The sequence below is a fragment of the Ahaetulla prasina genome, chromosome 3 (assembly GCF_028640845.1).
Source record: "Ahaetulla prasina isolate Xishuangbanna chromosome 3, ASM2864084v1, whole genome shotgun sequence".
Lineage (NCBI taxonomy): Eukaryota > Metazoa > Chordata > Lepidosauria > Squamata > Colubridae > Ahaetulla > Ahaetulla prasina.
Genome location: NC_080541.1, coordinates 190,940,833 through 190,962,331, shown reverse-complemented (window position 1 = coordinate 190,962,331; position 21,499 = coordinate 190,940,833). Strand labels below are relative to the sequence as shown.

Here is a 21,499-nt window from a genome sequence, read left to right as displayed (position 1 = left end):
CACAGCTGCCACTTGCTGTTTGAGCAAGAGCCATGAATCCAAGAGAATCCCCAAGTTAAGCACTGGGTCTGTCTGGGTTTACTGCAACTCCATCCAGGACCAAAGATGATAAACTCCTGGATACAGAGGGGCCCTATTGAAGTCTGTTGTTTCCAGTTCAGACCCCAACAGCCTCCAGGCACTGTGATAGGACATCCACCACATCATTCACTTCACCTGTGATGAGATATATACCTGGGTCTCATCAGTGTATTGGTGATACCACATCCCGTGGGGATGATTTCATCCAGTGGTTTCATGTAGATGTTAAACAGGAGCAGAGAGAGCATTGAGCCCTGTGGGACCCCACAAAGGAGGAGCCATGAGCTCGACCTCTCGCTCCCCATTAAAACTGATTGGGACCAGCCTCAGAGGAAGGTGAACCAGCACAAAATTGTGCTGCCCTCGCCCAACTCCCAAAAAGATATCATAGCTGATGGTATCAAAAGCCACTGAGAAATCAAAGAAGAGCAAGGATGGATGCACCACCTGCATCCCACTCATGCCGCAGATCATCCAGAAGTGTGATCAATGAAGTTTCAGGCCCTTATCTACTGAAAAGGGTCCAGATTATCTGTTTTCTCCAGGGTCCTCCGGAATTGCAACTTTTTCAACCACCTTTTCTAGAAAGAGAAGGTAGGAAACTTGACAAAAATTATCCAGCATGGGTCCAGCAATGGCTTCTTGAGTAAGGAGCAAACCAGCACTCTCCAACAAGGATGAATTCACCACCACTGTAACCCACCCATCTATTTTACTTTTCTTTCCCCTTTTCTTTAACTTGGTAGTTTTATTCTGTAATATTTTTTTTGACAAAAATTAGTTTTAAAAAAGATAAAGAACAAAGAAACAAAGTTAACTCCCCAATCAAGAGTAATGAAATCAGCTTCCCATTGTAAAAAACACATGACAATTGTGATTACAAGTGGAAAATCAGCTATTTCCTTAGCAACAATTACATTTTGTGGTCACAGTCCAAGAGTCTATCAAGGTATCTATGAATAAATGATTTATATTTTAAAAAATTGGAAATTGTCATCTACATATAGCCCACCCCCTTTTTATATCCTTGGTAGTTGAAAATGAGTTCTTAAAAATCATTTATGATCGTAATAATGATCTAGAAACATCTACTGGATTTATAGAGATCTAAATAGACCCACATAGATTAGGTAATTGCCAGTTTTGGGTTCAAAATCTGAAATCTTTTCTCAGCAATAATGATATTTTTTAGAAACATTCCCTTCCCAAAGCCTGATGTTCTGAGATGGGAAGTAAATACTTAATCTTATTCTGATAAACTGTTATTTTGTTGAAATAGCAGGAAGATAGCTCAACTGTGGGTCACCGAACAAGGCGCAAGTGAAATATGATTTATAAACTATAATTGCTAATTTTAACTATGTTAAAATTAAGCAAACAATATTAATGCAAGATTTCTGCACCCATTCTCTGATGATAGGGACAAGGTTTATCATGCTCAAAAGTGTTCTATTCAGATCAAATGTGACAGCAACTGAGTAGCTTATCAGATAATACTGGATCAAATTAAGATATAAATAACGGAATTTATACACTCTCCTAGGTTCTTTCTCTTTAAGAGAAAGTGCATCGATGAACTTCGATTCAAGTCCCTACCCAGCTTCAACTTTCGTGTATATTTTTTTCATTTAAAACATTGAGTGTAGCTGATGTATTATTGCAATGATTACTATATATTACAAATTTTACAATGCATGTCTGTAATGAAATTGATTCTCTTGAAAGATACCTGCTTAAGTAGAATATTCTAAATAACAGCTTTATTTTTTATATTAAATCCTGTCACCCAAGACTTGGGTTTTTTAAAGATCTTCATATTCTGGTTAACTTGTTGCATACAGAGATTTTGAATGACAACTTGTTTATCTTACACAAAGTATACTATTCCTCTTCTTAAAAAAATAACAGATTTAAGAAATCAGAGCAAGCATGTTCATTAGCGATTTTTCTTTTGGAAATTTAATATTGAAATCATTTATTGGCATCTTCATTGTAGCACATTCTTCAAAGAGATTCTCAGGATCTCAGCTGGTGAAACTACCACATTTTGTTCTTGCTAGTTAAACATGCTGTGCAAATTCAGTGGATGATATGCATGAATTACTAGAAGATTATCCTAATATTGAACTTCTTTGCAAATCCATAGATACACGAACTGGAAATATTCTAATTATATAGCTTGGGCTTCTCACCACGGAAAAGTACTATCAGATGTAAGGGATGGCTTAAAAAAGTACTGATGTTTAGTTTCTTGAATTATATGTAAATATTCTATAATCAGAGAAATACCCTAAGCTATTTTTAACTGTTACAGAGTTATCACAGCAGGGTATTCTTGGGTCAATCAGATAGAAAATACAAAAGAAAGAAAAGCTGCAGGCCAAAACGGTGCTCATGCTAAGAAAAAGGCAATTCATGTTTAGTTCCAAATCAAGCAAAACAATCAAATAGATTTCCTAGAAAAAGGTATGTACACTTTTTTTTGCAAGGCTCAGCCAAGTTTTTTTTTAAAAAAAGAAACATCAGTGCAAAAAGGCAATTTGACAAGGGTTATTGAGCTATGTGTCTAAATAAAAATGATTGACTTATACATAAGGACATCCATAATATATTTGCATTTTGGCTTAACATGTTGTATGAAACCAAGTATTGTATTATGATTTGTGGCTTAACATAATGTGTAAACTCAGCGGTGTCTTATTCAAATGATCGGTAGTTAAAATAAATGTGATTTAGGTCAATCTGTCAACTTGGCCAGACAATATATCTCATATTTAACTATACCTCAGGGGTATCATTAAAATAGTATTACAGTTACATATATTAGAAACTATTCTACTTGTCCATGAAAATAGAAGGCTAGGGAAAAGAAGATAAAACAAAAAATGTTTATTAACTGTTCAAAGTTATCACTGTGCCGAAAAAAGTGACTCACAACTGGTCTTTGCATTAATACTGTCAGCGTTCCTGTGGTCACATGATCACAATTCAGGCTCTTGGCAACCGGCATGTATTTATAGTGGTTGCAGATTAGATTAGATTGGATTAGATTAGATTAGATTAGATTTATTTGATTTCTATACTGCCCTTCTCCCGAAGGACTCAGGGCGGTTTACAGCCAACATAAAACAATTTTATCAATATTATCAATAAAATTAAAAACAATTTTAAAAATCTGATTCAATTTGGCTAACCCCATTAAAATTAGTAATAAAACAATAAAAAAAAAAACCGATTAAAAATCATATTACATTAGGCCAGACCTGCGCGGTGAAACAAAAAGGTCTTGAGCTCGCGTCGGAAGGTCTGGAGGTCGGGGAGTAAGCGTAACCTCAGAGGTAGCTCATTCCAGAGGGTAGGTGCCCCCACAGAGAAGGCTCTCCCCCTGGGGGTCACCAGCCAACATTGTTTGGCTGACGGCACCCTGAGGAGACCCCCTCTGTGGAAGTGCACAGGTCGATGGGAGGCTATCGGTGGCAGCAGGCGGTCCCGTAAATAGCCTGGTCCTATGCCATGGAGCGCTTTAAAGGTGGTTACCAACACCTTGAATTGCACCCGGAAAACCACCGGCAACCAATGCAGCTTGCGCAGGAGAGGTGTTATATGGGAGCTTCAAGTAGCTCCCTCTATTACCCGCGCAGCCACATTATGGACCAGCTGGAGTCTCTGGGTGCACTTCAAGGGGAGCCCCATGTAGAGAGCATTGCAGTAGTCCAGGCGGGACGTGACAAGGGCATGAGTGACCGTGCATAGGGAATCCCGGTCTATGAAGGGACGCAGCATCCTGGGATCATATATTCACCATTTGCAAGCTTCCAAGTTGGCTTCCGACAATTCAGTCAGTGAATTCGCTTAATGAGCACAGTGTTTCACTTAAGGATTGCAGCAAAAAATAGGCTGAAGTCATGTGATGAGTCATTTAATGACTGCACTGCTTAGTAGCGGGAAGTTCCTATCCCAATTGTGGTCGTAAATTGAGGAATATCTGTAAAGGCACAGATTTTCCGAAATGTTTTTACTTACTGAAAGCTTAACTATGTCAGACCAGTCTGCTGCAACAGCATACTCCATGTTTGCATCAAGCCATCTTGGTAACTCCTTCAAAGCTGGTGCCATGGCTCCCCCTAACTGCAAAACACAGGGAAAGAGTGAACTCTTTTGCATACAACTTCTAAGCCACACAATTAAGCATTTAACTATTTAGCTCTCTACTTATTTTTCAACTGCTCATTTCTTGTCTTTTTTAAAAAGAAAGATTCATTTATTTTACGCTGTTAATACCTTATATAAGAAAATAAATATCTATTTTCCCAGCTTACTCTGTACTAATGAATGCCACAATGTGGGAAGACCCTTCAGACAGAAAGAAGAAACATAGTTGATACAGTATTTTAAACAAATATTTTTACAGGGGAGGAGCAACTAATATTTGTTCTTTCTCAGGAAACTTTAGAGAGGCAGAAATATAAAAATCCTAATCGTGTCCAGGAGACAGTTTAAAACAAAAAGTGAACTTTTACAAAAATTTTCTAGAGTTCTCTGTTCTTAACCCAATTGCTCTACAAAGAATTTTCTACCTTTATTTTACTAGGAAGGAACCTAGTGTTATAAATCAAATAGAGTAAATATTATGTATTTACTAACCAATATGAACTCAACATTGTGATGAGAAGATTGCCAGGTGATAGAGACAAAATTCAAGATGATGGAATCTAGCTTATATGTGCTTTCCTAAGGCTATAGCATGAGAATAGTAGTATAAATCTCCACCTAATGCTTGTGTCTCTTTAATTCCTACAATGTATTCCGGAGAAAACACTTTAATACTGTCTATTTTCTCAGTCAACAAATTTAATCAGCAAATAATTGTAGTTTGCCATATAAAACAGCTAACTAAACTTTCCAGGTTTTAATAATCAATTTTCTGAATTGATACAGTTCCAACCTATTTTTTAAAAAAATATCAGATTATCCTTCCTTAGCAGTTCCCAACTTCAGAAATAAAGGGGTCTACAGTTTAAACACCAGGCCAAGGTTAAACACCAGGCCAAGGTTTTTACGAGAAGCATATCTATTTGGAGACCCTTATATTTAAGGGTCTATTCCAGTGCTACTCCTTTCGCATATGCAGTTCAAATGCATAAAGCGTAGGACAGGATTGTAATGAAGAAATAAAGGATAAATCTTAGAGTTTTCACTTCCTTCCCTAAAAAGAAATTGACGGATAAAGACCCAGATCAAATTTCCAGATTGTGGACTGACTGATTGATTTGTCAGAGTGTGCACAGTATACTATTTTGTGACAACCCAGGAACAAAATACAGTAAACAGAGGTTTGTCTTTCAAATAGTGGTTTATCTACAAGGAATATATACATACACCTACTAGGCAAAGTGAGGCAATCAATCATCAGCTATAGCACGGAAGCACACACGGAGAGAGAGAACACCATGACAGGGCCTCTCTTATATATACAACCTCTTAAAGTGATAAGTTAAATAACCATGCTGACTCATTCTTATTGCATCATCATTTCAATATTACAGCATTACAACATTACAGCAGCTGGACAGCTATTAAATCATCATTACCCTGACAAGATTGGAATAGTATGATGTGAAGTAAAGGCAGAAACAGCTCTACTGGCTCAAGCCAAAGACTACCTTATTTGTAAGAATGCTTCCACTTACCCTCCGCCCTGTGCCCTTGTGCACCACAGGCACCCGTTCCTCTCCAGTGAGAGAATTTATGTCTAGCTTGCTAGGATCTTTACAACGCTGCCTTCTCTGTTTAGGCTTTTCTATAAAATTCTGAAAGGAAAAGAAAAGGTAAATATGAGTGAATCCCAAATAATAGTGTCCAGCAGTGGAATACAAAGCTTGCACTTACTGTGCCAAAGCCAGGAATTTCGAGAGTGTAATCAGACTGCTGTCTCAGCCAATCTAGAAGACTCTTGTTTGGAACAATCTTATCTGTCTGGACATTAGTAGCTGGAGCTGTCTGTTGACTTGAGGTAGTTATAACTGGCCCATCTGAATTAGAATTACTTGTTATGGTCTGACCTTCATCTTCCTGAATAATGTAAGGAAGAGAAACAGAAAAAAAGGCAGGCTTCAGATATAAATTCTAATATTTTACATATGTATATATGTAGATTTTTACTGCATGAATTATAATTGCTTGTAAGGAAAGAGGGATTTAATCTTTTAAATTTCATGTTTATCATTATTTAAATTGAGTTAACGACTGACACAGAAACTTTCAGAAATTAGCTCTTCTCTGGCTTCAACTTAAGTGTTATTATTTGATCCCATTGAAGCCCCAGCAAGTATTAGGATCCCCGACTGTTCTTAGATTTATTCTATTACTTGCTCTTAATGCGATAAGACACATTTTAAAAATATCGAATTGTTTTAATGCTTTTATTGGATTTAATAGGTAAAGGAAGAAATCTACAGACTAGGGATATGCTGCATTAAAATAGCAGTAGCAGCTGAAAAAGAAAAAAATATCTGGGGAAGATGGGAAGAAGATGGATACACACCTTTCCTCGTATCTGGAAGCATGTTATTCTTGTTATCCTTGAATCTATCAAGATACTGAGAATGAAGGACCTTTCACATGTAAGGGATGGCCAGAAGATTTACTACATTTTACTATTGCTATGTGTTGCTTGTCAATAATTGGGTTAGACTTTTTCATGAAAGCAACAAGGAATAGTATTTTTGAACTCTTTGATTAATCTGTCTGAGTTGTTTTGCTTATAATAAAACTTTACAGTTTTAAAAGATTTAATGTCATATCATATTACAATAATGCAGTATATGATTATTTTCTTTGTGTTCATTACTAATTATATCTGACGTAGCCTCCTGTTTTGGTTATGTGGCTATTGTGATGATCAGAAAGTATACAGAAAGAGGAGAAAACAATCCACACGGTTCAGATACAAGACTAAATCTATCAAAGCTAAACCTCTAAAACCTTTTGCCTGGAAAGCTTGGCAAAAATATAAGAATTTCACTTCTGATTAGAGCAGCTAATAACAATGTATGGCTTTTAATAAAATACATTAGAGAAGATGCCACCATACTTTTTCTGGGTTTTTTTGACAACATACACCTAACACAGCTGTCCTCCTACAGAAAAGCTTAGGAAATTCAAACTCCAAGTAACTAATCAAAAGCAGGCAACTGCCACCTCCTCAAGTGAGTTCCTAAAAGAAAGAAGTCCCACTCCATAAGGTTTTGTTCTTTTGCCTTCATTCCAGGAAGAGATGCCTCAGTTGTGTAAGAAATATTATCCAACCTGCAGAAGATTGGAGAATTGGAAGGAAATCGCCATCTAGCAAAAAATGGAGCTAGATGCAAATTAGGCTCGGCTAAAAATATTGTATCATGGATTAATGTGAGTTGTTTCCCTATATCTTAATTTTATTTTGGACTGAGGATGTGTCCAGATATAGGGATTCATGTCTGGAGATTAGCTGTGAATTAAAGTAGGATTCTGAGCGGGATGAGATTTTATGTTCCTCCATTGTCCTAAATTCTCATTTAGGTGCTTAACCTTGATCTACACAACCGCATCTTCTGAAACCACTAGTCTCATCCTTATGGAGAATTTAGCGTACATTTCAGCCACTCTGCTAGCCATAAAAAAAGCAAGAAAGCTGGAAGGACATTTGTTTGTGTATACTGTTGTGACAAAAAGAAATTTTAAAAAAAAGTTTCCAATTTTATTGCTCTCAAATTTTACAGAGTAATTTTCTCTGTAAGGAGAGAGAGGTGACAGTGGCCAAAAGGACTGTCCCGACATCCAGGACAGTGGTGAAATCTGAACCGGTTTACTACTGGTTTGATGGCTGTGCATGCATGCGAGAGGTACGCGCGGGGCAGTGCACAGCAAAAGGAGGCACGGGGTAAGTAGAACAGCATGGGAGGGGAGTGATCAGCTGTGGCGTGCAATCTTTTTTTTTTTACTTTTAAAAGCATTTTTTTACAACCTAATCAGCCAAAGAGGTTGTAAAAAATGTTTTCAAAAGTTAAAAAAAGGCTCTGACAATTGCGTGGCTTAGCTGTGATCGTCAGAGCCTTTTTTTACCTTTTAAAAGCATTTTTACAACCTATTCAGCCAAATAGGTTGTAAAAAAATACTTTTAATAGTAAAAAAAAAAGGCTCTGATGATCGCATGGCTCAGCTGGGCATGCGCAAGGGGGGCAGGGATTTTTGCTACCAGTTCTCCAAACCACCCATTGCTATTGCTACTGGATCAGCTGATCCAGTCCGAATCGGGAGCATTTCACCCTGATCCAGGTGCAACAGTAGGGATTATGGGACAGGGGTTTGAGATCCTTGATTGGAAAGGTTTAGTTGTTTACCATGATGGATTTTTTAGAACTATTGCTAGTGAGATTTCCTTTCTGTTGAGTCTAGGCCTCCAAAGCAGCTTTCAACAATTGTAGTTAGAAGATCTCCAAAGGCTGTAACGTGCCCACTGGGAGTTTGGTCCATTGTCCACAGAAAAGTGAAAATAACAAATGAACATGGGGATTTGTACTCACGGGCAGCCCTGTCTGGAGGCTTCTCTCCTTCAAAAGTATCAGGTCAATCCCTTCCACATTTTTTCTCCTACCCCGTCGTCTTCTGATAGCAGCATCATCTCTTCGTAAGCTTCCATTGACAATCTGTCCTGTGACAGGATGAATAAGCCCTGCTTGAAGGATTCCAGACAAGTCCATGCCAAGGGAGCCCTGCAGAGCATTCACTGTCCCTAGCTTAGGTATATTTGTGCTCATAGAAAATGGAGTGCTGCTTGCTGAAGTTCCGTCTGGCACCCTTGAAAGATCTACTGCATCCCGCCAGCCATTTAATACAGCTGAAGGATGGGAATGGGATGTTACAAGCTGATCAAGACTCCGGTGCTTGGCATCTCTCTCCATTTCAAATTCATATGATTGCCGGTGCTTGGATTCATCTTTGACAAAGGTGGGAGCCAGAAAGGTTTCCTGTGATTAAAACCAGAGCCAAAAAGGTCACTTTTATGATCAGTGATACACAGAATGTACAGCTGCAGAATCTATAGCACTCCTTTACAAAAGGGATGCCTCCATGCCCGTAACAGTTAGAAAAGTTGACTTCTGCTCCTCCATCATTCCCTCCTTTGCTGAAAATATTAAGAAAATTGTCTTGAAGAAAGCAACAATCTCTCCTAGAGTGGTAGTGTCACATGCAAATGAAATTTAGATTAAAAACAGAATTAATAAATCTTATATTTTCCAAACATAGTCAGGGAACTCCCATATAATTTTTTCTATAAATATCAAAGAGATGCAACCTCCCACTAAGGAGTTATATCACTAATGGTCTTCATCGTCTGCCACATAACCTTGATATACCAAATATATCAGCACAGAGTAAGTACAATGAAACAGGAAATATGCAATTGTTTTCTCTATAGGAACAGAAGTCTGAAATATGATACAAATAACTTTTAATAGAATGGATAGTCAAGCTTACCTTTGGGAGTTGTGTCGCTAACATTCCATTGCTGAAACTGGATTCAGAGACTTCTGGTTCAGTATAGCCACTCCTATTGCAAGTACTGCTGACTAAGGCAGGAGTGGGCATCATATATGGTATGTCAAAAGATTGACTGGAAGAAGGCCACTTTCCCTTTAAGATTGCGTGACAGATGTTGTCAATACGGTTAATGATCACTCGATCCTGCCAAAGAACAGATATTCTTCGTTTAGTTGTATATATTCGCATACTGTCATAATGCTTGGGAAAACTAAAATTAGTGAACAAACTCAACCTAGGACTCTTTTTCGAATAGGAGGTTGAGAGATTGATTGGGCTGTGTATTTATTATTCTGTTTATCAAGAATATTATCATGCTCCAGGCCTGGGAATGCAGACACATAGTTACTCTTATGAATACAGTACATGCCATATCAAGAACCTATGCACTGAATCTCTAAGAGATTGCACATAAAAAAAAGTATGAGATTATTAATTTATATCTATAAAGTATGTCAACAACACTGGTTTCTCCAACGTGATACTCTCTGGAATTGCATTTTAGGAGGAGGGAATCAAAATGGGAAGACAAATAAAAGACAAGATGTTAGATACTATGAAGGAAGGTTGCCACAGAATATTACTGATTGAATGGCCAATGATGAAATGAGATCAACATTTCTGGGTTTTTTTTAAATAATAACTTTAAAATATTTTTTTTTTCCAAAGGAAAAATGGCCCAACCTTTATAAATATGTAAAGCAGGAAAATAGTACTACATTCGTTCACAAAGGAAAGGAGCCGTGATCTTGACTGTTTGACCCAAAGAATGGTTATGTCATTAGAATCACATATACAAAACATTTTCTACTTTGCATATTAAAACACATAAATACCTATAGAAAGTAAAGTTCATGTCTATCAAAACACAATACAACATAAGTAGCATGACAGAAGAATGTTCAATTTGCAGAAATTAATCAGAGCTACATAGAAAACATTGTTAGTTTCTTATTAATTGGCACCTTCCTGTATGAAGTATAGAAATAAAGAAAACTTTATTATGGTTTCTGCAACTTAGAATGATCTGTGAATTCAGTCAACAAGACAATCCTCAGATGGCTGAAGACTCATTAAAATAAGTCTTCTTTTCTAATAAGGATGACAGCATTTTTTCCCTTGATTTATCTACCTTTAGAGTATGCTCTAAAGATAAACCCAGCAAACCATATAATTCCAGATATTGTTGATGTGGAAAAAAAAATATTGAGAAGATATGGGAAGTTGCTCTCAGTTCTCACTGAGCATTGATCTAAATCCTTTATTTATGCCTGCGGTCTTCAAACTTGGCAGCTTTAAGACATGTGGACTTCAACTCCCAGAATTCTCCAGCCAACTGGAAAATTCTGGGAGTTGAAGTCCACAAGTCTTAAAGCTGCCAAGTTTGAAAACCTCTGATTTATGCATACTGAAACTACAAAGTTACCTTGGGCCATTCTGAGAAAGAGTAGAGTGTCTTCTCCTGTAAAAGTTGAGCTATGGTAGGCGCCCGAACATCATGAAGTTCATCAGTCTCTCCAGGAACAGCAAATGCGGAGCTCTTACTTTCATCTTCAGAAAACTTCTCAAAGCCATCTAGAGTTTTTTTAAAAAAAGTAGACTTGAAACTACTACACTGATGACTCTCAACAAATGACTGAAATAAAAGATACTTAAATGTCAGTTGCAGTATTCAGTGTTTCGGAACTTTCTTCATGCCCAAAATAGCACTTAGACATATACCGTTTCATAGTGCTTTACAGCTCTCTCTAAGCGGTTTATCTGGGTCCTCATTTTACTGGCCTTAGAAAGATGGAAGTCTAAGTCAAATGGTAGTGCTGTTATGCAGAAAAATGACTAACATGAACTTGAAATATAAAACAAACAATAAAGACTGTAGTAGACTACAGATCTGAAACATTCCTGAAGAAAATAAAATATTCATTAAATAAGTTACTGTACTCTTCAAACTTGACAACAGATTTCAGACACTGCAGTTAATAGCTAACTGGAAAACTAAACACTCAAACAACACACAGCAGAAAACCTTCTGTATAGAGGAATGGGAAAAATAATTCCTCCCAGTCCATGTCAGAGAGTGGTAGACAATTATAAGAATCATCTACTTGAGCCTATTTCTGCCAAAGGGGCAATAAGATATAGAGCTGAAGGCATAACTATTATTATTAAACAATAACATTATTAAACTTGTATGGCACCCAATTTTAAATATCTCTGGGTGGTTCACAGCAATCAAAGAAAGTACAATAAAACAAACAAAAAAAAGATAAAAAAAGGCAAGCACAAAAGACCAGATGGAATGAAGTGAGGGGGTCTCACTTTTCTTCACCAATGGCTTGGGTGAAGATCCAGTTCTTCAAGGGGCAGAACTTGTTCCAGAGGACAGATGCTGCTATAGAAAAGGTGTATTTCCTGGAGACCCAATAGATGACTGTTTAATTGAAGGTACCCAGAGTGTGCCAACTTTGCAGAATTAAACCAGTCGGGCAGAAGATATAGGAGAAGTCCCTAAAGGAACCAGGCTCTATACTTTTCACTTTATTATTATTTATTATTATTTATTAAATTTTTATACCGCCCTTCTCCCGAAGGACTCAGGGCGGTGTACAGCCAAAGATAAAACACCATACATATACAATTAAAACCAACAATTAAAACCTAGCAAATTACAAAAGGCTGATAATTAAAAGGTTAAATTTAAAATTATAAAAATTTTTAAAAACCCAGTAAAAACCCCAATTTAAGATTAAAACTATTAGAACCATTATGCCAGTCCCGCTTGAATAAATAAATATGTTTTTAGCTCACGACGGAAGGTCCGAAGATCAGGCACTTGACGTAGGCCAGGGGGAAGTTCATTCCAGAGCGTCGATGCTCCAACAGAGAAGGCCCTACTCCTGGGGGCCGCCAGCCGACATTGTTTGGCGGACGGCACCCTGAGGAGACCTTCTCTGTGAGAGCGTACGGGTCGGTGGGAGGCATAGGGTAACAGCAGGTGGTCTCATAAGTACCCGGGTCCTAAGCCATGGAGCGCTTTGAAGGTGGTAACCAAAATCTTGAAGCGCACCCGAAAGACCACAGGAACTTACTTACTTACTTTTAAAACATAAGAAACTGACTTGTCTGTTAATTTTTTGTTGAATAAATAATTGCAAAGTCATTTTTTCATATTTTTCCGAATTTCATCTTTTTTATCTTGTTTGCATGATTAAAATACTGATATGGCTACAAATGTTAAAAAAGGAAAAACTTTACATAGAGTGCAGTGACTTTTTCACAATTGCTTTAAGTAGTATCTTAGAAAGTTAAAATTAATTAGCAATCACAGCTTTTCTTGTTCTTTTAAAAAAGGGAGTAGAAAATTCCTTTTACTAATCTCTATTTTTCTGTTTTAGATTATTTTAATTAACAATAAATGGGAAGCTGTGATGCCTCAAAGTGTCAAGCTCAGTGGTGGGTTTCACTTACCTTTGCTACTGGTTCCCTCACGCATGCACAGAGCTTATTTGATGATGTCCGGGGGGGGCGGGGGGGCGGACCCTCCTGCCGCCACTACTACCAGTTCTCCTGAACCGATGTGAACCAGTAGCAACCCACCACTGGTCAAGTTGTAGCATCATCCTTACTGGATATGAACATTTCTAGCCCAACATATGCCCAAATTGAAAAATGTAAAGAATTGAAATATTTCTTCATAATAATCTACCTTGATTTTGACTTATTTCATCCCTCTTGTCTAGGTCTTGGTGCTCACACTCTTCTTCTTCTCTCTTTATTTCACTCTCATAAAGAGATTGAGTAACAGGACTATCTCTCTTCTCCTCAGAATCATCTCCCCAGAGGTCTCCTTCCATGCAAACCGGGTGTGACTTAAGAAGCTCCACTTGAATTGCTGAAGCCTGGCTTCTTACAGAGTGATGGTAGTGGTGGTGACAGGTCTGAATCTCCTGCAAGCCTGGGGTGTGCTCCTCAAGGCTTTCACACTCAGCTTGATCATCCTCACCCATCCCTGGCTCACTATCACATTTGGATGCTGCCAGCTCACTTGAGACTGATTCAACTAGGACCTTATTCCTTTCTTCCATTAATGCATCCAGAGTGGTGAGAATACATGAACTGTGTTGCTGTTCCTCCTGTATGCTACATTTGGCTTCTCCTCTATCTTTCCCAATGTCAGTTACGGTTTCCAGATGATCGTCCTCTTCCTCTTCGTCCTCCTCCTCCTCCTCCTCTTCACTATGGCTTTGGGTCTGCATTAATTTCTCCTCCAAACTTTTTTCATGCAATAAGCCCATCAATCTCTTCTCAGGTTGTACTTTGATATCAAAATTACGAAGACTTGGACCATAGACCCCTATGCTCAGAACACTCTCCACACCATCTCTTTCAAATGGAACTGCTTTTGGGCTAATGAACTGATCTTCCATATGCTGAAGGGCATTACAGGTTTCCTGAGCAAAACTCTCAAGAGGCTTTGCCTCCTTCTCTGAAAGCTCCTGTCCTATATTTTGACCTTCCAACTGATCACTACCAAATTGCAAATGATCCAAGTAGGTGGACTCTCGTATGGTCTCAGCATCACAACTAGAGAGGTCTTCATCCCCATCTGTTTTGCCCTCTGCCACTTTGGTAGCATTGCTGCTGATGTCTGTGCAGCTTGGGCTGTCACGAGCAAAAGAACTGTGCTCACTGTTGCAGGCCTTTTCATCATACATCATGCATGACAAAGAGTCAGGCAAAGAACTCTCATCATAGTTAGCGGAAATCATACTTCGGACCTTAGACATGAAATTTTCACAGCTGCCATCCTGAGAGGTGTTTTCTGCCTGCAAAAGATCATTCCCTGAGTTCATTAGCTTAGCACAGTTTTCTGTTTCTGCCTCTGCTGAAGCCAGCTTTCTATCTGCTTGATTATACAAAGGCGAATAATATAGTTTAGAATTTGCTTGGTGGTGACAGCATAAGTGTTCTTCTCCAAGGACCCCTGTCCTTTTGTTCTGAGCATAATTTCTGTAGGCATCCAGAAACGACAACTGTGGATCATTCATTATGTAATAGTCTGTGCGATTCAGTCCGTGCTTTGCCGTACCAATTAGCAGGTCCCGATCATGTTTGCCACATTCCCACCACACAGGGAGGTATAGGCTTGGGCGGCAAAGTTTGAGTCTTTCATGTAGCTGTGGACACCGCAACACCTGCTCACGGATCTTCCGCAAGAGTTCAATTCGATACAACGTCCTTGCAGCACGTTCCTCTGTGATGGGCTCCACATAAATATTGGGATCTGTTGGGCCTACACAAATAGAATATAAAGGAACAATAGATAAAACCAGAACCTATGAGAGAGTAAGAAGGAGGGAAGGAGAGAGATGCTGCAGCAGAATAGTTTTAAATTAAATCAAAGTGAAATAAATTTTCTGTGTCAGGATACCTAATAATTGATAATGACTCTAGTGTTCAAAGCTATAACTTAAGATGACCGTGAAGGGGGAAAAAAAGTTCAGAAAAAGGAAGATGGCTTATAGTCTGGGATGCCATTACAGTTCACACCCGCTTAGACAAAGAGAGGAGTAACATCTGTTATGAGTTGTTTTGGAATAGTTTTGCCATGAAATAACTCAAGCCCCTATATATAAACAAAAGCTTTCAAATAATTGACAGATTTATCACTCTTCTAAGAGCACTATATCTGGAGATCTCCCCTTATTTTAGCTCCACGACTACAACCCTGTGAAGCAGGTCATGCTGAGAAAAAGTGACTGCTCCAGAAGTCAGTTTCTTGACTGAGAGTGGGCCCAAGTCCTAGTCTCTTCAATCCTAGCCACCTTGGTCATTTCAAGGCATCTCTCAGTAATAAATGGTCTCCTTGGATTTCAAAGCTTTCAATCTGAAGAGGAAACTACACTGGAATCCTTGAAATGGATGGAAAGCGTATTTACAGCAAAAGAGAGAGGCACTTTGAAGACTAAAGATACTCAGAAGCCATGATAATTATAAACGTATAAAGAATGACATGGAAGAAATCTTAAGCAGGAAACACTCAACAGTAACCCCTGAATGTTTCTTACTCACCATCATCTTTCCAATGGGGCAACCGACAAACATTTTTACACATAGCAACAAAGTTATAGAAATATTTTTCTAAACTTTCATCAGTTTTCTTCTCCAAACGTGAAATGGATCGGAATTGAGTCCAATCAAAGATTTTCTTTTCTGGCTCATAAATGACCCCAAATGAAGAGACAGTGCGATAGAAATCCGCTTGCTCTCTTCTGGTCCATCTGAAGAATGCATGAGAAATACAAATAAATATATCAAAATTGCATTTTCATCCCAATGATTTAAATCAATATTATTTATTATATTTATATATCATTTCACTCCCAGAAATTCTTCCATGTTCGCAGTTTGGAATTAATTAACTGCCTAAATGACTACAGACCTATCACATTAATGTTTGTAGTGATGATTTCCTTGTGTGTCCAATCACACTTGGCCAATAAAAATTCTATTTTATTCTATTCTATGAAATGCTTCGAGAGATTGGTTCTCCAACACTTAGGACATGCCTCCCACCGGACTTTGACAAATATCAATTTGCCTACAGGGGATGTAGGAAGTATTGCTTTACATTCTGTAGCGAGCCATCTGGAGTAACCCGGGAACTATGTCAGGATGCTTTTCATAGACTATAGCTCAGCCTTCAACACCATTCTGCCGAGCATCCTTATCGAAAAGCTGACTGACTTGGATTTTCCCTCTTCCATCTGTGACTGGATCAAAGACTTTCTGAGAGACCGGCCAGAAACAGTGAGGGTTGGGTCTATCATATCCACCCCCCTGAAGCTTAGCACAGGCTCCCCATAGGGTTGTGTGCTCAATCCCTACCTGTATTCACTGTACACACTATTGTGCATTGTTAGACCCATCCACTATGATCATTAAGTTCGCAGATGACACCACCATACTGGGTCTTATTACAGGTGGAGACAAAATAGCGTACAGGGGCGATGTTCAAAAACTATCCACGTGGTGCTTAAAAAACAACCTGCACCTGAACATCAGCAAGACCAAGGAGATAGTGTTGGACTTCCGGAGGAAGAGAGAGGAACCTGCCCCACTTTACATCAAGCGGGACGGTGTAGAGAGAGTTTCCTCCTTTAAATTCCTAGGAGTCCATCTCAGTGAAGACCTCACCTGGAAAAACAACATGATCCAGGTGGCCAGGAAGGCCCAACAGAGACTCCATTTCCTTAGGGTCTTGTGTAAAAGCAGGGTGGAACAACAACTGATGACCTCCTTTTACCAGTCCACAATGGAAAGCATCCTCACTTATTGCATCACGGTATGGCATGCCAGTCTGACAGCCACGGACAGAAAAACATTACAGAGGGTGGTGAGCACAGCACAAAACATCATGGGCTGTCCTCTGATATCACTAGATGAGATCGCTAGAGCTTCCTGCCTTAGAACAGTGAGGAAAATTCTCAGAGACGACTCTTAGCCTGGTCATCACTTCTTTACCCTCCTGTCATCGGGAAGGAGATATAGAAGTATAGCCAGCCGCACAAACAGGATGAAGAACAGTTTTTAATCCATGGGCTGTCAAACTTCTGAATGAGAAATAACATCATAACTATGTAGTATGATAGACTGCAGGGCCGGCGCAATGTGTAACATGTTCACACTGGTGCAATAGGCTGGGTGTTTTGTTAATAGGGATTACCTTCCCAGGCTGAAGGTAATCAACAACTGGCAGATGACCTGAATGAGTTTTACTGCAGGTTTGAAAGGAAACTACAGCCACCTATCTCCACAACACCCATCTCAGACACACCAACAACAGCCAAGCCTCCTACAACTAACCCCATTTCACTGGGTTCACAACCCCTAGTGATCACAGAAAAGAAAGTGCAGGACCTATTTCACAGACAAAAGCCAGAAAAACTCCAGGCCCAGACAAGATAACTCCTTCTTGCTTAAAAGTCTGTGCTGACCAATTGGCCCCCATCTTCACCCATATTTTCAATAAATCACTAGAGATGTGCTATGTTCCTTCTTGCTTTAAACGCTCTACCATCATCCCAGTGCCGAAGAAGCCCACCATCAAGGAACTGAATGACTACAGACCAGTTGCTTTAACATCTATAGTCATGAAAACCTTTGAAAGGCTAGTGCTTTCCTACTTGAAAACCATCACGGATCCGCTGTTAGACCCCTTGCAATTTGCATACCGAGCAAATAGATCAACAGATGATGCTGTTAATATGGCTCTGCACTACATCCTACAACATCTTGAGTCTCCAAAGACCTATGCAAGGGTCCTTTTTGTAGACTTTAGTTCAGCATTCAATACCATCATTCCAGACATTCTTCTAACTAAGCTAAACCAGCTACAGGTACCGGAACAGTCTTGTAAATGGATCACAAGCTTCCTAACAAACAGGAAGCAGCAGGTGAAGCTAAGCAAGATCACATCAAATACCTGTACAATTAGCACAGGGGCCCCCCAAGGCTGTGTGCTCTCCCCACTCCTCTTCTCTTTGTATACCAATGACTGAATCTCCAATGATCCATCTGTTAAGCTACTGAAGTTCGCAGATAACACAACAGTGATCGGTCTCATTCGAGACAATGACGAATCCGCATATAGATGAGAGGTCGAATGACTAGCCTTGTGGTGCAACCAAAACAATCTGGAACTGAACACACTCAAAACCGTAGAAATGTTGGTAGACTTTAGGAGAAACCCTCCCATACTTCCACCTCTCACAATACTAGACAACACAGTATCAACAGTAGAAACCTTTAAATTTCTAGGTTCTATCATATCGCAAGATCTAAAATGGACAGCTAACATCAAAAACATCATGAAAAAAGGACAACAAAGAATGTTCTTTCTGCGCCAACTCAGGAAGCTCAAACTGCCCAAGGAGCTGCTGATTCAGTTCTACAGAGGAATTATTGAGTCTGTCATTTGCACCTCTATAACTGTCTGGTTCGGTTCTGCAACCCAACAAGACAGACACAGACTTCAGAGGATAATTAGAACTGCAGAAAAAATAATTGCTACCAACCTGCCTTCCATTGAGGACCTGTATACTGCATGAACCAAGAAGAGGGCCGTGAAAATATTTACAGACCCCTCGCATCCTGGACATAAACTGTTTCAACTCCTACCCTCAAAACGACGCTATAGAGCACTGCACACCAGAACAACTAGACACAAGAACAGTTTTTTCCCGAAGGCCATCACTCTGCTAAACAAATAATTCCATCAACACTGTCAAACTATTTACTGAATCTGCACTACTATTAATCTTCTCATAGTTCCTATCACCAATCTCTTTCCACTTATGACTGTATGACTGTAACTTTGTTGCTGGCAATCCTTACGATTTATATTGATATACTGACCATCAATTGTGTTGTAAATGTTGTACCTTGATGAACGTATCTTTTCTTTTATGTACACTGAGAGCATATGCATCAAGACAAATTCCTTGTGTATCCAATCACACTTGGCCAATAAAAATTCTATTCTATTCTATTCTATTCTAATATGATTTATTGGGTTAGGGATTTTCTGTCTTCACTATGAGTTGTATTGTGTTGGTGTGTGTGTGTGTGTGTGCACTGAGGGAGCTTAACCAATCTCATTGTACATATGTTGTGCACTGACAAAAAGATTTGAATTTAATTTTGATTATGAAAGAAGTCTATGTGTTGAAAACAGCTTAGTACCAGCAATTATGAGGAACACAGCCCTGTCACAACCCATAGGGCAGTTTCTCAGTATAATCCCAGTTCATTAAAATATAAATACCAAGTTTATTCCTTAAATATTGATCAGAAAGGCATCTTGTACCTATTCTATAAAACCATTTGTATGCATAAATATCTCGCTGTGTCTCATCCCCCTTTCCCTGGGCAAAGGAGGCAATACATTACTGAAGAAAGACAAAACTTAAGGTTTCCTTGTTGTTTAACATCCAGAAGTCACTATGGCAACTAGTGTAAAATAAATTAATAATATCATTTGGTTCTGACATACCTATAGTTCCTTTTCAAATTCATCTTCTGAAAAGATTCACTGTATTTATTACAAGACAATGCTATTGGAGAACCTATCATTTGACGCTGCTGACTGAACATCCTCAGAATACCTTCAGGAAACAGCATCCAATACTCTTATAATATTCCTTCCTGAAGAGAAACCTAGAAAAGTTCATAATATGTACTATTGTGTATCACTGCAGCATGGTGCAACAGAATCTGCTAATCCTGCCTAGCAAGGAGGAGCTGATTTGGGCCTATATGATTTAGGTCCTTCCTTGCCAAATATAGTGGTGCTTAAAAGTTTGTGAACCCTTTTGAATTTTCAATATTTCTGCATAATAAAATGTGATCTTTTCTCCACCCAAGTCCTGGAACTAGATAAAGAGAAGCCAATTAAAGAAATAATTAAAACATTTTATGTTCATTATATCAAGACAAATGAGCCAAAGCTATATATTTGTGTGTAACAGAAGGATGAGAACCTGTAGAATTATCAGTTCATTAGAAATTAAGAGTCAGGTGTTTAAATCAATGAGATGATCATCAGCTGTGAATGTGAATGTTCTTTTAAAGAACAAAATTGTGGGAAATCATTTTCAATGTCTGATCTTTACAACACAGGTATATGGAAATATGTCATGGTTGAACAAAGGAGATTTCTGAGGATCTCCGAAAAAACATTTGTTGATGCTCCCAGACTGGAAAAAGTTACAAACTGCTTCCAAAGACTTTTGAGTCCACCAGTTCACCGTCAGACAGGTACAAATGGAGACAATTCAACATCATGATTATCCTCCCTAGGAGTGCCAACTAACCAAGATCACCCAAAGAGTATTACTTTAATGTAATATTCCTATGTAATATTCTGGGAGACCTCAAAGAACCCTATCTACTACCATCAGGAGAACACTGAACAGTAATAGTGTGCAAAGCAGGATTGCAAGGAAAAAGGTGCTATTCTCCAAAAAGAACATTGCTGTCCAACTAGTTTGTGAAAAACTACATGAATAATTCAGAAGGTTATAGGAAGAATATCTTTGTACAGATGAGAACAAATTGGAACATTTGGGTTTGAATTAAAAGTATTATGTTTGACAAAAGGCAAACATTGTATCTAGCATCCTTATCCCCTCCGTGAAACATGGCAGTGGCAGTATCGTGGTTTGGGCCTGAAAAGCTTGCTACCATTGGTGGAATTCTGAATTCTGAATTGTATTAGCAAATTGTACAGGAAAACGTCATGCAGCAAAACAATATCTCCAAACACGTAAGCGGTATGACCAAAGAATGGTTAAAGCAGAAGAACTGTTGTGACCCAGGTTCCTGGACCCAGACTCCTGGACTCGGATGATTCAGAAAATGAGGGAGAAGACCTGGCAAGCCCTGTTTCTCTTGAGCCCTCTCCCTCCCTGGCACCCACTCAAAGGGAGGGGCCGGCACGGCCTGATTCTCCCGGGCCTTCTTCTGATTTGGCAACGCCCCAAGAACAGTTTTGGAGGGACGCAAGATTACGAAGGCTTGATCGACGTGCGCAGCAGCGGAAGAGTTGGGACAAAGCCAAGTCATAATTGTCATGCAGTGACATCTGCAGAGACTATAAATAGGAGGCGGGACTTCCTGGTTTTTTGTCTCGGACAAAGCAATGAATTTGGCGCGAGCTAACTATTTCATGGAGGGAAGAATATATTCGTGAGTAATTCTGGCCTTATCTATAATTTCCTCGTTATCTCCAGAAACTTGGCAGGCCCGTGGGTAGACGTGGCCAGGACATGTATCTATG

At 39.0% G+C, this 21,499-nt stretch overlaps 1 protein-coding gene across 1 annotated transcript in view; it reads right to left on the bottom strand.

The window, feature by feature from the left end:
- Positions 1 to 609: 609 nt before the first annotated feature.
- Positions 610 to 21,499, bottom strand: part of CHD6 (chromodomain helicase DNA binding protein 6) — a 110,035-nt gene continuing 89,145 nt past the window's right edge. Inside the window, exons 30-38 of the mRNA XM_058176689.1 lie at positions 15,733 to 15,941; positions 13,367 to 14,953; positions 11,087 to 11,235; positions 9,598 to 9,804; positions 8,643 to 9,086; positions 5,971 to 6,153; positions 5,772 to 5,891; positions 4,105 to 4,209; positions 610 to 834 (exon numbers count right to left, since the gene is read on the bottom strand). Of these exons, the coding sequence (XP_058032672.1) occupies positions 610 to 834; positions 4,105 to 4,209; positions 5,772 to 5,891; positions 5,971 to 6,153; positions 8,643 to 9,086; positions 9,598 to 9,804; positions 11,087 to 11,235; positions 13,367 to 14,953; positions 15,733 to 15,941 (3,229 nt within the window). The remainder of the gene's footprint in view (positions 835 to 4,104; positions 4,210 to 5,771; positions 5,892 to 5,970; positions 6,154 to 8,642; positions 9,087 to 9,597; positions 9,805 to 11,086; positions 11,236 to 13,366; positions 14,954 to 15,732; positions 15,942 to 21,499) is intronic.